Source organism: Phyllostomus discolor, chromosome 12 (assembly GCF_004126475.2).
Source record: "Phyllostomus discolor isolate MPI-MPIP mPhyDis1 chromosome 12, mPhyDis1.pri.v3, whole genome shotgun sequence".
In the NCBI taxonomy this organism is placed as follows: Eukaryota; Metazoa; Chordata; class Mammalia; order Chiroptera; family Phyllostomidae; genus Phyllostomus; species Phyllostomus discolor.
This window is the reverse complement of record NC_040914.2, coordinates 45,018,957-45,034,014: the sequence shown is the minus strand read 5'-3', so window position 1 is coordinate 45,034,014 and position 15,058 is coordinate 45,018,957. Positions and strand designations below refer to the sequence as shown.

The 15,058-nt window shown below is 55.6% G+C and overlaps 1 protein-coding gene across 4 annotated transcripts in view; it reads right to left on the bottom strand.

The window, feature by feature from the left end:
• The window catches only part of SCAPER (S-phase cyclin A associated protein in the ER), a 144,372-nt gene that overhangs the window by 56,599 nt on the left and 72,715 nt on the right, over nucleotides 1-15,058 (bottom strand). For all 4 annotated transcript variants that reach the window (XM_028502379.2, XM_036013194.1, XM_028502377.2 and 1 more), the window contains one exon: nucleotides 3,309-3,424. In XM_028502379.2, the coding sequence (XP_028358180.1) occupies nucleotides 3,309-3,424 (116 nt within the window). The remainder of the gene's footprint in view (nucleotides 1-3,308; nucleotides 3,425-15,058) is intronic.

Here is a 15,058-nt window from a genome sequence, read left to right as displayed (position 1 = left end):
GAGAAAGTTCCACTTGCCCTGGAGGCTCTCAGGATCCGGCAGCTTCGGTGCAGCATGGTAAGTGGTTTTAACAGGTGTGATGAAGCACCTTACTAAAGTTTTAATTCCTATTTCCTAGTGATGCTGAGATCTCTTCACATGCTTATTCACTATCTGCATCTTCGCTGGGGAAGCACCTGTTCAAGTCTTTTGCACATTCATTAACTCTACCTCTGTGATGTAACCAGGGCACCTACACAGCTCCTGGCCCAGGAAGGGGAAAACACCCACTGATGGGCAGAATGAATGGATGTAACCGTCTCCTCCTCACCTAAAACAGGTGAAGAAGTGACAGTGCCCAGCTTAGAAAACATGTGGAAAATTTATGGTTTTAAATTTTAAAACAAGTTACACCAGCTCTCATTTGTAAACAGAAAGGACAGTGTCAGACCTCTTGGCTCGTCTCCACAGAAAGGAGAAAGGCTCCGGTGCGCATCACTGAACCCACGACTGTAGTGGGGTCACAACACCGCATGGGGGACTCACAGAAACAGCGTCACCTTGTCAGGTTCGCAAACGTGCTTACAGCCACAGGGGAGAGAGGTTTCCGGTGGACTCTCGTTTTCATAGTGGTCAGTGGGTCTGCTGCACCACACAGACTTTAGATGTGCAATACTGATCAGAAAAAAGTGTAGTGAATAAAAGCAGAGAAAAACAGTATTTGCAAGAAGTTCACACATGGAACTTCCTTCACACTTGTTTTCTTGCTAAAATTAGAAGACGTTCAAGAAGCACAATTACATGAACAACTCTTGATCAACAAGAAACTGTCTTCTCGGCGAGAAACCTGTGGACGGAAGAACGACGCAGGGGATTGAACGAGGGAAAGATCACTTAGTTCTGACCTCTCTGTGACCGCCGTGGCGGACTTGTGATGGAACTTGGTTTTGGCAGTGGACAGCGAGGCATCTGGGTCAGTGCTCGCTCTGTGTGAGGAGGGCGCGTTCTCCCGCTGGTGCTGGGATGGCTGCTGCTGGGACGCACCGCCTGGCCTGCGGGCCCGGGCCCCAGGTGCAGGGACGCCGCCTGACCAGCCCTGCACCGCGGTGGGGGGTGTCGGTGACGTGCCCCCTGCAGGCCAGGCTGCGTCACACTCAGCCCGACAGTCCCAGGTGGTGGTCACACTGCACATCATATTCCATCCTGCAACACTCTAATAACACCCAGACGGATTTTTAAATTAAAGTATTTCCCTCATTATAAGGGCCCCTCGGAGAAATCCTCAACCTGGTGAATTACTGCAAGGTTCTTTGTTTAATTGGTGAATCTGCTGCAATGCAGAGCAGGCAGCTGAACTAGCCCGCGGAGACACATTCTTCTTCTGGATGGAAATCATGTACCTGTCAAGCACCAACCTAATCAGACTTGCCGCGTTTCCCAACATTAGCCTCCTGCTAAGAAGATGCTACATTTCAAAGATTACAATGTATTTTAAAACGTGGGGGAGCACGAAATGAAAACATTGGTTTTAGACTCCAGTGTCACACTCCATTCTGCCCGACGAGAAGACAGTCGGGACGGCACGTGTTGAGACCTGGCCTCACGGAGAATCTGGGGGTGAGGGCTCGAGTCCGCCACGGAACGAGCTGGCTCCGGACCGGACGCAGGTGGCCCGCCGTGTGCGACAGCAGATTAAAGTCGATACGGCTAATTTCTCTGCCGTGATCTTATTAGCGGTGGGACAGCTGCCCACTGTCACAGTCTCTGTGCAGCCCCGCGAGGCGCGAACAAAGTGCCGCCGTAAGTCAGCTGGGAGGAGTGTTTATCAGCCACTAGGGCTGATCAGCTTGTGGAGCCGTTTTCACTTTTACTGTAGGAGGGGACTCTTCACTTTTCCTAAACCTAGATCTGAAAATAGACGTTTAGAGTTACACTAGAATAACCCTGCCGAGGACCAAGGAACTGCTGGGTAACAGTGGGTTCGCCCAACGCCGCTCTAGGAACTGCATGCACCAAGGGCCGTGACGCGGCGGTCACGTGAGGTGCACACGGCTCCCACTCCACACCGTCCCCCGCCCCCGCCGTCCGACGGGAAGTCGTCTGCACGGCCGACTCACGCCACCTCCGCGCCCGGACTCAGTTCCGAGAGGGAGCTGAAGGCAACATGGAGACACTGCGGCTGGTTCTGAAACATCACTGCTGGGTCCTCCCTGAGCTTTCTGTCTCTCTCTCTCTCACACACACGGAGTTCCAAGTTCAGACGTGAAAACTCACTCTCGTGGGCCGGAGACTTCCGCAGGTGCTGGGCTGTCCGGCGCGGCACTTCCTGCCTCACAGAAACGTCTCCGACACGAAGGACACCGACACCCTTTCCCTCTGACCTTCCCTTTGTCAGTGCAGCAAGAAAAACACGGACGCACTTCACCGCCAAGGAGCTGGCACACAGCAGCGTCACGAAACGCACAGGAAGTGGAAAACAAAGCGAGTTCGAGTGGCAGCAAGTTCACGTCACGCCGACAGCACGGTGTTCGGCCAGGAGAGACACCTACGTTAACGACGGTCGCCTACCCTCTGAGCGGCACTCCAGTTTACGACCGATGGACCGCACGGCGGCACTGCCAGGCGGACGAGACTCCGTGGGCCACAGAGGGGACACACCCACGTGCCCAGGCAGCTGCCCCGGCCACTGCAGCGGGGAACTGGGGGCTGGAGACGAGGCCACCTTGGTCTGCCTCGGGAGCGGGTGCTACTTCTACTTTACAGAAATGTGACCCAGAAACAAAGCACCATCCTTTTGGGTTTTTTTTTTACCTGATGACAAAGAGCACTTTGCAGGGAAAGGCCCAGCTACTTGGCTGGGACTTGGCCGACGGCGGTCTTGGCCTTCGAGTGCCCTTCCTGCACGCGAGGGGCTTCCACTGCACACTCAGGCCCTCGTGCCCAGGCCACTCGCCTCTGTTCCGTACACAGCACAGAAAGTGAGCTTCCTCCTACCGCTATTCCTCGGTGGTCCCCTTCTGTGAGCCCTCAGAACTACCCCGGAGTTTACCAATTCCCCTTGATTTAGGGTTAGAGAACGCTGCAGACCAACGAGACTTCCTTCCTAAGGCTTCTGAGGCTCAGCTTCAGTTTTGTGAGTGAGGATGCGCACTCACACCCCCATCGGGGACTTGCTCTCAGGAACCTTCTCCCCGACGGGGAGTGTCAGCTTCCGCTGTTCAAGCCTGAACACACACACGTGTGGTTTCCTTGTGGCCTCCCATACGGAAACCAGGGCAGCAATGGTCCGTGAGTGAAACACGAAAGACAGGCTAAAAGACCGTACGTACTTAGGAGGGATCCGTGAAACGGTGTTGGCGTTTGCGGCTGGGACTGCTCCCTGAAGGACGTGTTCTAGGGCTGTCAGTCCACCTGCAACCTGAAATGCGATCTGATCGGCCACGTTCTGGAGAAAAAAAAATACAACCAGAAGTTAGCTCCATTTCCCAAGCACAAAGTCATAACCGAATGGACTACCGAGTCGCCGTGCGGCACACTCTGCGGGTTCCGTCACTCTGCGAGCATCCAGGGAGGCTTCCTGGGAGCTGCAGGTCTGAGTGGTGAGCACGGGGCACGTGACTGCAGCCCCCGGGAAGCCGAAAACGTGGGGGTGAGTGAGACCAACAAGCAGACGGAGACCGCATTTTACACAGAAGTTTTCAGCAGCACTTTGAAAAACGAGATCATTTTGTGATGTTCATTATGGCCTAACAAGACAAATGGACTTCCACGAAGACTTCCTCTCCTAGGATTTTCCTTCGGAGATACAAATTTTTTCTTTGGAGATCTAATACTAACCATTCAGCGAGACCTTTCACTGTTTTACCACTTCCGTTATTTTAGGGGGAATATCACACCATTTTCGACCTCCACCTCTGGTTATCTCTGTCCATTTTCTGAACTGTTTACAGTTCCTGTGGGGGGAAATTTCCCCAGGTTCGTTGCATCCCTCTGACATGTGGAAGGCAAGCGCAGTTCTGGGGTGCACTGTGGCCAGGTTTAGGGGTGCAGAGTGTCAGTGCCTCACATACGTGCAAAGCAGCACAGCAACCTCTTAGGGGCTGAACTGTGTGCCCCTCCCAAATTCTTACGTTGGAGTCCTAACCCTTAGTCCCTCAGCATGTAAGTGTATCTGAGGGTAAAGTCGTCAAAGAGACAATTAACTTAAAACGAGACGGTTGGGTGGGTCCCGATCCACCGGGCCTGGTGTTCTCACAGGGGGCGGGAGACACCAGGGAGGCTCATGCACGGAGAAGGCGGCCGCTTACGCACCAAGCAGACGTTCCGGGAAAAAGTGAAGCTGCTGCCCCCTGCGCTTTGGACGTGCAGCCTCCAGGCCTGTGAGAAATGAAGTCCTACTGTGTGCGGCACCCAGTCTGCCGTCCTTCCACAGGGCGCCCGGGCCGGCCCACACACAAACCCTCCACTGCAACGGCGCCTTAGAATTCCCCCAACAGCACCTACGCCCACCAAGCCTTCGAGTCTCTGGGGAGCACCGAAGGGATCTTGGGGGCAGATGGGGGTCACGGCCAGGCTCCGCCCAACACGTCTGCCTCAGGGCTCTCACGGGCTCCCCGGCCTCCCTGCGGGGCACAGCCGGGCGCGGCAGTGGAACGCCCCAGTCACTCCGTCGCTCCCTCTGTGCCCAGTGCAATACAGTGGGGACTATGACACGTCCACTGTGAATCCCATACAGGAACTCACACTCTCAGGACTAAAAACTAATCATCTATTTTATTATTGAAAAAAGTTTCTTGGCAATAAAACGGGCCATCAGAATAATGGAACACCCGGATGGGTTCAGCAATCTGTTTAAAGCCCCGATGCTGTTACGTCGACACACCAGGAAGTAACCCGTGTGTCCGCCTGTAACACACACGGGGAGAGCAGCACGCACCCCAGTGCACGGCTGCATGAGCAGCAGCACCCGGAGCACCTGGGATGACGACTCCCGTCAGGAAAGCTTGGCCACGTGCCCCCACACCGCGCCCCCCCGCCCCCGCTCCCACGGGTGCAGGGTGCCCTGACTGTGAAAGGCACGGGGTGCCCTGGCCTTCCTTCCACATCTGCAGATATGGGATCACAGTGTCGCTCACAGTGTCCACTCTTCCGGCTCAGTGGACCTCAGTCACGTGAGACCCCGAAGGCCGCGCTTCCAGGAAGCTCTTCCCGACCCTCCCAACCCAAGGCAGAGGCTCTGCCTCCAACCGTGTGTGCCTCCAAGCCTGCCCGCTCCTCCCTACTCTCTCCTGGACCTGCCTGTGCCAGCGCACTGCACCGGGAAGCCACACCACCCTACGGACACCGGCAGGCACGGGGCAGGCACGGGGTGCGCACACCTTGCTCAATGGGTGGAAATACCTCACCTGGAAAGAGGAGCTTTCCTTTCCCTCTTTACCCCCTCTCCAAACACTCTGTGTTCGTTCAGGTATGTGAAGTAGGAACTTCCATAAAGAGCTTTATCGTTCTTCTCTGAGCGAGGAAAAACCACCTCTAACGACAAAATGCGTGGCTTCACGCCTGTACCTGGCAGAACACCGTGCAGCCCTGCCCTCCTGCCCGCGCCCTCCAGCCCTGTGAGACCGACCACTGGCAGCCAGGGCCAGCAGCTCCGTCCCCACAACCCAGCTCAGCTAAAGGCCAGCACAGAGTGACAGCTTCCGTCTGAATTACACGGCCTGGGAAGCCACTCAGTTATTAACCAGAGTAACTGTTATTACCTCTCCCAGCCCAAAGGGAGGCAGCTGCTCATCTCTGGCGGCCCACAAGGGCTGGCGGCCTTTGTACTTGGCTTCTCTACAGACAGCGATTACTGCCTCTGTGACCAGGGGGGAAGGCCTCCCCTGCCTCTGAGGCAGAGGCGGCAGATGGGGAACCTGTCTGGGCGCTCATTAGCAGGAGAGGCGAGCTCTGGGCTGAGCATCTGGCGGTGCCTTAAGACCTGTTTAGAGATAACACGAGTAGGTTCAGAACCCGGCAGTCTCATGTACAGAGATGGGAAGACCTGAGAGTGCATTTTTTTTGTCATGGCTTGGTTTTCCCTGGCGGAAAACCTCCCTGACACTTAAAGGTCACCACGTGCACAAATCTCCTGTCTCCACCTGTTCTTAGAAGAAGCACAACACGCTGACGTGCCTCGTTCTGCGGTATGGCTTGCCCCTGCCAGGCCTGCTGCGCACCGCCAGGTCCCACGCAAATGTCTTGGTGCAGCCTGTAAGCTGTAGACGCTCGCGCTGGAAGGGACTCAGGTTCTGGGGCGAAGACTATCGCGAGAAAACTGCAAATCTGTGGGAACGAGGTGCCCGAAAGACTAAAAAGCACCCCCCACCCCGCCCTGTTTGCAGGCAAAGGTAAGAAGGTCACTGGGGCTGAGGGAGGCTGGAAAGGCATTCTCAAGGGGTCAGGACAATTCCTTTGTGATGCTAATCAGGACAGGGCCCTTGGAGGGCAGGCACTCCTCCGGGGACCTGCACTGTGCCCTCTGGGCCTGTCTGGACTGAGAGGAGGTGGGGGGAGCGGGGCGGCAGGACGAGAGACCTAAGTGCTCTGGTCTCTTCTCCTTCGTCCTTCTCCGACAGAGGCCCCGGAGCGTGCACACAGAGTTAGTGCCTGCAGTGCGGCAGAGCTCAGAGCAAACTCACTCTTGTCTCCCTCGTCCCCGGGCCCCGCAGAGCTGCGCAGGGGCAGGCCCGGCCCGGCGCCGAGTCAGAGGGAGAGAGACAGACAGACAGAGACAGAGACAGAGACAGAGCCGGTGCTCCAGGGAGGCTGCACCTGGAGCTGCTGCAGGCTGAGCGGGTGGAGCCTGTGACAGTTCCTCAGGGCACCACGGCTGTAACAAGGATGGTTTCTATCCAAGTGAAAGACAAAAACCCGCCTAGGAGGTTCCTGGACTCCTCTGTCCCCTTCCCCCTTGCTGGCCCGCTGCTGGGCCAGGGCAGACTAGAGGGGTCTCCCACGACAATTCCCCTTCCCCACTTGTTCCTGCATTGCAAGTGTCCCGCATGTTTCAAAGTCGGGGAGCAAAACCACCTCGGGACCAGGAGACCCAGCAGAATCCACTCTGGGCAAGTCAGCCCCGCAGACGCACGGCAGTACCATGGACAGACACCCTGGGGCCCAGGGGCTCCGGGGCAGGACCGTCCAGCCCAGAGGCTCTTCCCACCAGGGATGACCACAGGGTTCCTGCAGCACCGCTCCCTCGCCATCGCCAGGCGAGAAGTTCCCGGCGGATTTCTCTATCAGCTAATTACAACGCACACCATATTGATTATCCATTTACGTTTACAAAGTAGCCTGTGTGGGTGCTCCGGCAGCTGGGATTGCGTTTACACACAGGGTCGAGCAAAAATGAGGCATTCGATAAGTAGTTGCTGAATCAAAGAATGGAAGTGTAGACCATTTTCTGGGGGTTCTACCACCAGGAGTTCTCTTAGAGGAGAGAAGGCCCAGGACGCACAAGAGGAGGGAAGGTGTAGACACGCCCGTGCGCCTCGGAAGTCAAGGCCCCGTCCTCGGCCCCCTGCAGGGGACCGGCCAGCAGAGGAGGACAGAGACCTGAGGGCCATGGGCCCAACTCTCAAGGGCAGTAGCGACCCGACCCCTTCTGTCCTTAAGGAGGAAGGGGGAGTGCAGTTGTATGCAGTGAGAAGAAACTTAAGAAGGAAGCAGGAACCTAAACTTCCCTGTTCCTCAAAGTGCCATCCTGGAGGGCTGAGCGGTATTTGAGGGGCTGGCCACGTGGCCGCCCCAGGCGGCTGGTGGCTGCCAGCCCTGAGGCCAGCCCCAAGGGGAGCTGGTCGTCCCACCACAGGGAAAAGAGTACCAGCCCTCGGGGACTCGGTTCCAGGCTTGTGTTTCTCAGCTGGTAGGTGGCAGCGCTGGGGCCTGCGTCTAGGTTTGTCAACTTCTGAGGGCGCGATGCACCTGCACATGGAATGCTGCGGGAAAACCCCGTGTGTGCTCGAGAAACACGTTGGACTTCTGGCACGCCTGTCACTAAATACCCCAATTCTGTAAAAGCTTAGACTTGACACTTTGTGAAACACTCACAGAAAATCTCATTTTGAAGTCATCTCAGATGTGCTGGGGTTCCTGCAGGCCTTCGTTCAGCTTTCCTTCGTGTCCACATCTTACACAACCACGATGCACTCAACCAACGTGGGACGTCATCACACTGGAGCAAAACTACTAACCAAACCACAGCCTCTCCTTGGATTTCCCCAGTCTCCCCCGATGTCCCTTTCCTGGTCCAGGGTCAGCCCTGGAACACTGCGTTGCATGCAGCTCAGTACTGTTTTGAAGACAGGGTGACGTAACTTTCAGCATCAGAGGGGGGATCCCGAGCCCTGACATTAGCATTCACTAGTGACTAAAAGGAAAAGAAAAACTCTTGAAATAGCCCAGACATGGAGAATGCATGATGAGAGCTAACTGGAGTCTGTGGGGCTGAAACAGGAGGAGCATGCCAGGGAGCAGGAAGGCCCGGGCCCACGGCAGCAGGGGTGGGCCAGGTGAGTGCGGCTCCAGGTGGCCCGAGGGCGGTCCCCTGCCACATCTCCAGTCCCTCCGGCCCCCAGGACCTGCTTGTCAAGGGCAGCCCTTCTGAAATGCCCTCCTCCCTGAGCGTCAGCGACCCCTGCAGGCTGTGCGTCCAGCTCCAGCGTGGACACTGCCTCCAAGTCTGCAGAGGACCCTGCTGCACTGGAGCCCCCGGCTCCTGCCGGACAGGAGGTGCGAGCCCCCTCTGCCTGCCTCTCGCAACGCCAGCTGGGAAACACCTTCTGCCACTACCTGAGCTTCTTCACACCGAGCCCTGGTGAACGGAACAGCGGTTCGGATCGAGCATTTGTGTACAGGGCTGAAAATCGGGGAGATTTTACTGCATTTGTCATTAAGTGGCCATCACTGTTCAATGCTACCCACTCCACGGACGAGGTCAAGGAGTAAAACACAGAGGAGGAGGGGGAGGAAGAAACAGAAGACGTGCTGCTTTTTCTAGGAAAGGCGATTTTTCTTCCAGCGGAGGTCGTGTATTGATTGCCATGTATTCAGAACAAAAAGCCTACGTTTCCTTCTCCCTAGTCTGAACTGGAGAGGACTCCCGTGGCATCACCGTACCGGAGCCTCTGCTCTCGAAAGGACCTGCACACGCCAGTTGGGTGCTGCTTCTCTGAACAGCTGCAGAGCGACAGCACGGAGCGAGGGACGGTGCGAACGCACAGTGGCTCACAGAGGTGACTAGAATCAATCACGGCTTCCCCGTGCTCCCGACTCCCAAGCCCAGCCAGCTCTCAGGCACTCAGAGGCAGTGCACGTTTGAGCTCCATAAGCCCCTTGCTACCTGCATATGTGGGCCTCTCCTCTCAGAATGTGCATTTTATTAGGTGCACCAAGTTCTGACAAGTCCCCTTTTCCTCTAATCTGCCACAAAAGAGTCACCAGATGGGCCTGTGCATGGCACTGCCAGCCAGTGGATTTGAGTTGTTTCTGTTTAAGAATACAACTTGAAAGCCCTGGCTGGCGTAACTCAGTGGATTGAGCGCGGGCTGGGAACCAAAGTGTCCCAGGTTCGATTCCCAGCCAGGGTACATGCCTGGGTTGCAGGCCATAACCCCCAGCAACCGCACATTGATGTTTCTCTCTCTCTCTCTTTCTCTCTCTCTACCTCCCTTCCCTCTCTAAAAATAAATAAATAAATAAATCTTAAAAAAAAAATACAACTTGAACCCTGGCTGGTGTGGCTCAGTGGACTGACCACCAGCCTGCGAACCAAAGGGTCACTGGTTCGATTCCCAGTCAGGGCACATGCCTGGGTTGTGGACCAGGTCCCCAGTAGGGGGCGTGTGAGAGGCAACCACATACTGATGTTTCTCTCCCTCTCTTTCTCCCTCCCTTCCCCTCTCTCTAGAAATAAATAAATAAAATCTTTTTTAAAAATACAACTTGACAGGAAGAATAAGGGTGATTTCAAGGTTAACCAGCAGGTCAAAACTGTGAAGTCAAAATTTCCTATATGAGGTTAAACACCATATTGTTGGTTTGAACATATTTACATGAAGATGTGAGTGTAAAAGAGATAAAGTTATTTACACATTACAAGTTGCAGAGTAAAAATTATTTTATGCTCCTAGTATCTAGAATAGTGCCCGGCACTGAGTAGGTACTTTTATTGGATTAATACACGCATGTTTCCATCCCAGTAAAAACACCTGCCAGCCTACAAAGGAGTACCTCGGAGGACTGTAGGTCCGGGTGTGGGAAACACCCGGCGGGCGCAGGCGGCCCAGGAGAGCCGAGTTCTGCACGCGTCGCTCTGCCCTGTGAAGGTGGCGCCAGCTCCTCACGCCCGATGACAGTGCACAGACACGCACGGACCACGGCTGGGTGGGAACGGTCTTTCTGCAGAGGCGGACTCAGCGGCCAGCACCGCCCGTGCTCAGCGTGGCTCCAGGTCTGGACGGGACTCGTTCCCTCTCCCGCTGCCCGGCTCCGGGGCAGACACGCTGAGACTGCTCCCTGGAAACCCCCACCTCCTCCCGCAGCCTGCCCACTAACTCCGTAACAGAGTCCTGACTGCAAATGCCTCCTCTCTGACATCACCTGGAGCAGCTGCTGGTTTCCTGCCTGGATGGTGCCCACACTGTTAACCACCCAGGAGTCTGGAGCGCGCTGTCTTACTGCTGCTGTACACTGTTGTTGGTTCACTCAGCCTTCATCGGGCGACCGTCGTGCTGCGTTAGGTGCCGGGGACAGGCAGCACGGACGTGGCCACACCTCTGCGGGTTCACGGTCCGGCGTTCTGCTGCTGCGGGGCGCTCGCTTCCCACCCGCAAGACGGTCGCAAACCCCGCGCCAGTAAGACCTCCACACACTGCCCAGTCCTCACGGGTGAACGCTCCGATCGGAACGGAGCTCTGAGAGCACCCTTACTGATTTAAGGGAGCCAGCCTGTAAGAGTAACTTTTATTACTTGATAAACCAAAGGGGTAAGAGGAGTCAACCCCTCACAGCGACACTTCAGCAACCACTCACGCCCCTGGTGTGACATCGGGCGTCACCAGAACACGCAAACGATGTACAACTTCAGCAGAGCGTCAACGTCTCAGAGGTGGAAACATCAGCGATCCACCCGAGCCTTGTCTGAATTAGGTAAGAAACGTAAAGAACCTCTTCCTAGGCCCAGCAGACGGTTCTAAAAGCCCTCGAACGAAAGCAGTCAGAGGCGGCCCGGACACAAACCCGCCTGCTGGTCTGCCCGTCGCTGCCCTGACTGTGTTACACACGCACCGCTCACACACACCACTCACACGCACACTGTGCACAGTTTCCCGCTCATCCACAGAGATTTTACTTCAGAAAGTTCTCTGTGTCAGCCACAGCCCAGTGTCAACCACACAGATGAAAAGATCATTTCGTGTCTTTCTGACAAGGGATTTGCACACACATGAACTGGGAGAGTGTCGGACATAACGGGCCATTCACACGGACTTTCCCGTTCCGAGAAATTCCAAATGCTTTGTGAATAATGCTCATTTTCTCGGAGTTGCCTGCACCCGTGAGAAAGAACCGTCCAGGTCAGGACGTGTGACCTGAACACACACTGTCCACACTCCAAGAGGCAGAGACGCCCGGGGCCACTGCCTGCACCGCCCCCGCCCCGCCGCCCCGCGTGGGTCTGGGGTGAGGTCCGTCTGCGACCCCGCAGGGCCGCTCGCTCCCGCTCCCGGGCGGTGAGCCCTTCCGCGGGCTGCTGGCTTCCACTCCGTCCACAGAGCGGTGGCTGCTCTTCAAACAAGATGCTGATTTCTAGCCGTTCTACTTGGAAGGGAAGCGAGTGAAACGATCACTTTAAATTATTCAGCTTGGTGCTCACATAAACATGTGGAGTTGTAGCAAGATGCGAGAGCCCGGACTGTTCAGGGAAATAAGTGGAAGAAACACGCAAAGACTGCGAACCTGGGATTTCTACACTAAGACGGGCAGGAGACAAGTGCTTCGGTAACATGTGTAAATGCCAGCAGGATGCCCGGGGGCAGGGGGGGCAGGGAGTGAAGACCAAGGGGTGGAGTCTCTCTGCGGGGTGACGGCTGCTGTGCAGGATGCCTGGGGGCAGGGGGGGCCGCGCGCCTCTGTGCGTCAGTCACGGAGAAACGCTGCGTCGCGCACGTGGAAAGGGCAGACGGCACGTTACGTGCGTCACGCCTCAACAGAGAGCAGTCACGGGTGCTGGGGAAACGGTCCAGTGACACGCACGGCTCGTTTACCATACCTGACACGTGCAGGGAGCCCCTCCGCCTACACTCCCTGGTTCCCGACCTCTCTCTCAGCCCCCCGGCCCGTTCTGCTGCGCCTGCATGTGCTCCTCGGCGCCGTCTCCCGAGCTGCTCCTCCTCCCCATCTGCCCACAGCACCCCCCGTGACTCGTGTTCCTCTGTTCCCCCTGCCTTGTCTCTTCCAGCTGTGCAGGCTGACGCCGGCTTTCCAGTCGTCGACTCACCTCTCACTCACTCCCTCCCGTCCAGCGAGTCTCCCCAGGGCCCACGCCACTCGCCACTCTCTCCAGGGCATCAAGGCCTGAATCAGCCCTAGGTTTTCTAGAGGAAACGCACCTCCAGGAAAAGAGCAGACACAGGTAAGCGGAGGAACTGGGGGCCTACGACAGACGCAAGATCCCAGGTAACGCAGGAAGGACGGCAGCCCCGGCAGGATGAACCCACGCATGCGGGTGCCCTTGCAGGGGCTGGGGGCACGAGTGCTGGGGCTCCCGAGGAGGCAGGCTGGGTCCCGAGTTACATAACTCAACACTTAGGCAGCGCCTACCCAGGGATGCACACATTTTAAGCAACTCTGAGTTCATTTATGCACTCCCCCTTCTCCCTTGCTGCTCAGTCGAACACTGAGTGAAGCCCTGGACCCGTGGACCGGGCTCTCCCTGCTCTCAGGGTAGATGCGACCACGGGGTGGGGCCTCCTGCCCCCTGAGAACTCCTCCGCCTATGGTCAGCACACTCTGACGGCCTGACCGGGAGACACGAGGAAACAGTGTGACCAGGAAACACATTCCGCCCCCGGGTGCCCACACCTCCCTTGGGGGAGAGGAATGCCGTCACTTCCAGGGCCGGAGGGCCTTCTCGCCCTTCAGCCATCATGTGTGAGACACATTTTTTTTTTTTTGAAAAGACGCACTGAGAGCAATCCGCGGCGACCAGTGTAAGAGTTCTGCGCTATCTATCCGTCTTCCCGTGCTGCCAGTGGTCACCGCCGTGGGCAGGCCTGACACTCTGCAGAGTAAAACATAAACGGGGAGCCCGGCTCGGCTACGCTGAGTCCAACCACTTCTGACAGTCTCTACAGCGTGACAAATACCGTCTGTCCGCAGTTCCCCTGTATTTGAAAGCTACGACAAACATTTTGCTGAAACGTAAACAACTGACATCATGACTGGTGAGGCCGTGGGCTGCAAATTTATCTAAAATCAAGAAAACAAAGATCTTGTTTGACACTGGATAAACCATTAGTGGTCACCAAGGGAGCAGCTCTGGGAGGTCACGAGTGGTGTTTGTCATCGGTCTTCACAACATGTGCCCCGAAGACGCCGTTGCAACTCAGCTGAGGCAGAAATAAGTACATGAGAGACAAAAGAATTAGAAACTTGCAGGAAAAGGGTAAAGTTTTCTCTTCAGTCCAAAGGAGAGTTTTTAATTGGAGCAGAATCTTTAAATCTGTAACCCTTAATTTCTGGTTTTTCAATGACTTTAAGTGGCAGAGCGTGGAATGAGATTCATGACTCTAATTTTCTATCAAGTTCGGGAGATCTGTTCCTTCACATCCTCAGAGCCACGGGGCAGAGCGGTCCCTGCCTCTCGGCACGAGCCCCCGAGAAGGGGTGCAGACCCAGGGCGGGGCCGTTCACCCAGCCCAGGCCTGTGGACGACTGGGACCTATGTTCAATGAAGGTGGCACTCAACCACACTCTACTACTTCATAATTATAAATCATACAGTTACATTATTTTTATATTTATACATTATTAGGTTAGAGCACTGCTGGCTGAATGTTGGTGACATCTGTGACTGGTCCCAGCTCCCACACCTGTGCTCCCGGGCCTCACGCACGGACGGCTTAACGGTAACAGGTAACACGGGGGGCAGATACGTTGGTTTTTTAAATCTCTAAACGTGTAAAGAAGTGTTTACGAAGTGGGAGGGAGGTCACTTTGAGACACATTAACAAGTACGTTAAATCAGAGCCCAAAATCGAGGACTTGGCTTCCACAATAAACATCCATTGCATTATTTTGTACATTTTATGAAAGGCAGTTCGCACTGCCCTGCGTGAGAAACTGAAGTCTTCGCTCTCTCTGTGGAAGCTACCACGACCGACATTTAGTCGCTCTGCCGACGTTCTGAGTATGGAGATGCAGAGCAAAGACCTTTCCTAGAGGTCAGAGGAGGGAGACAGTTCTGTACGAATGGAAACAAAAGAATCTATGTGTGTTACCTTGTACTCTATCAGCCAAAATAAAAGCCGACCTAGCTTCATTCATGTTGTACCGTCACAGTCAAAACCGCTGGATTCACTTTGCAAAACATGCAATTATAAAACCAAAGACGAAAGCATGAATTTGTATACCTCGCGCAGTTCTCCCCACTGGGTGGTTAGGTCAGTGCTGTTTTTCACAGAACTTGAGTTGTACGTTAAGCCCTCCACAGCGTCTTTACACCAGCAGGCCTGCCCCCGAACACACCCAACACCAGCAAAGAGAAAGCGCGGCAACACTTGTCAGCCACAGCCTACCACCGACCCAGCTTCTTGGCCCAGCGTGCACCTGCCCCACCTCCCGGGGAGAGAGCCCTGGAGCTCTGTCCTCCTTCTGCCCTGTCGCTGGCCCTGCCACCAGCCAGGATGCTTGCGTCTGCACCTGCGACCCGGAACAGACCAGAACTGCCTCATGTAAATACTTTATAGTCTCAGCTGGTTTGCTCCAGGACAGAATCATTCTAACTTCTGCACCAACTCTGTCCTGGCCCCAAAGACTA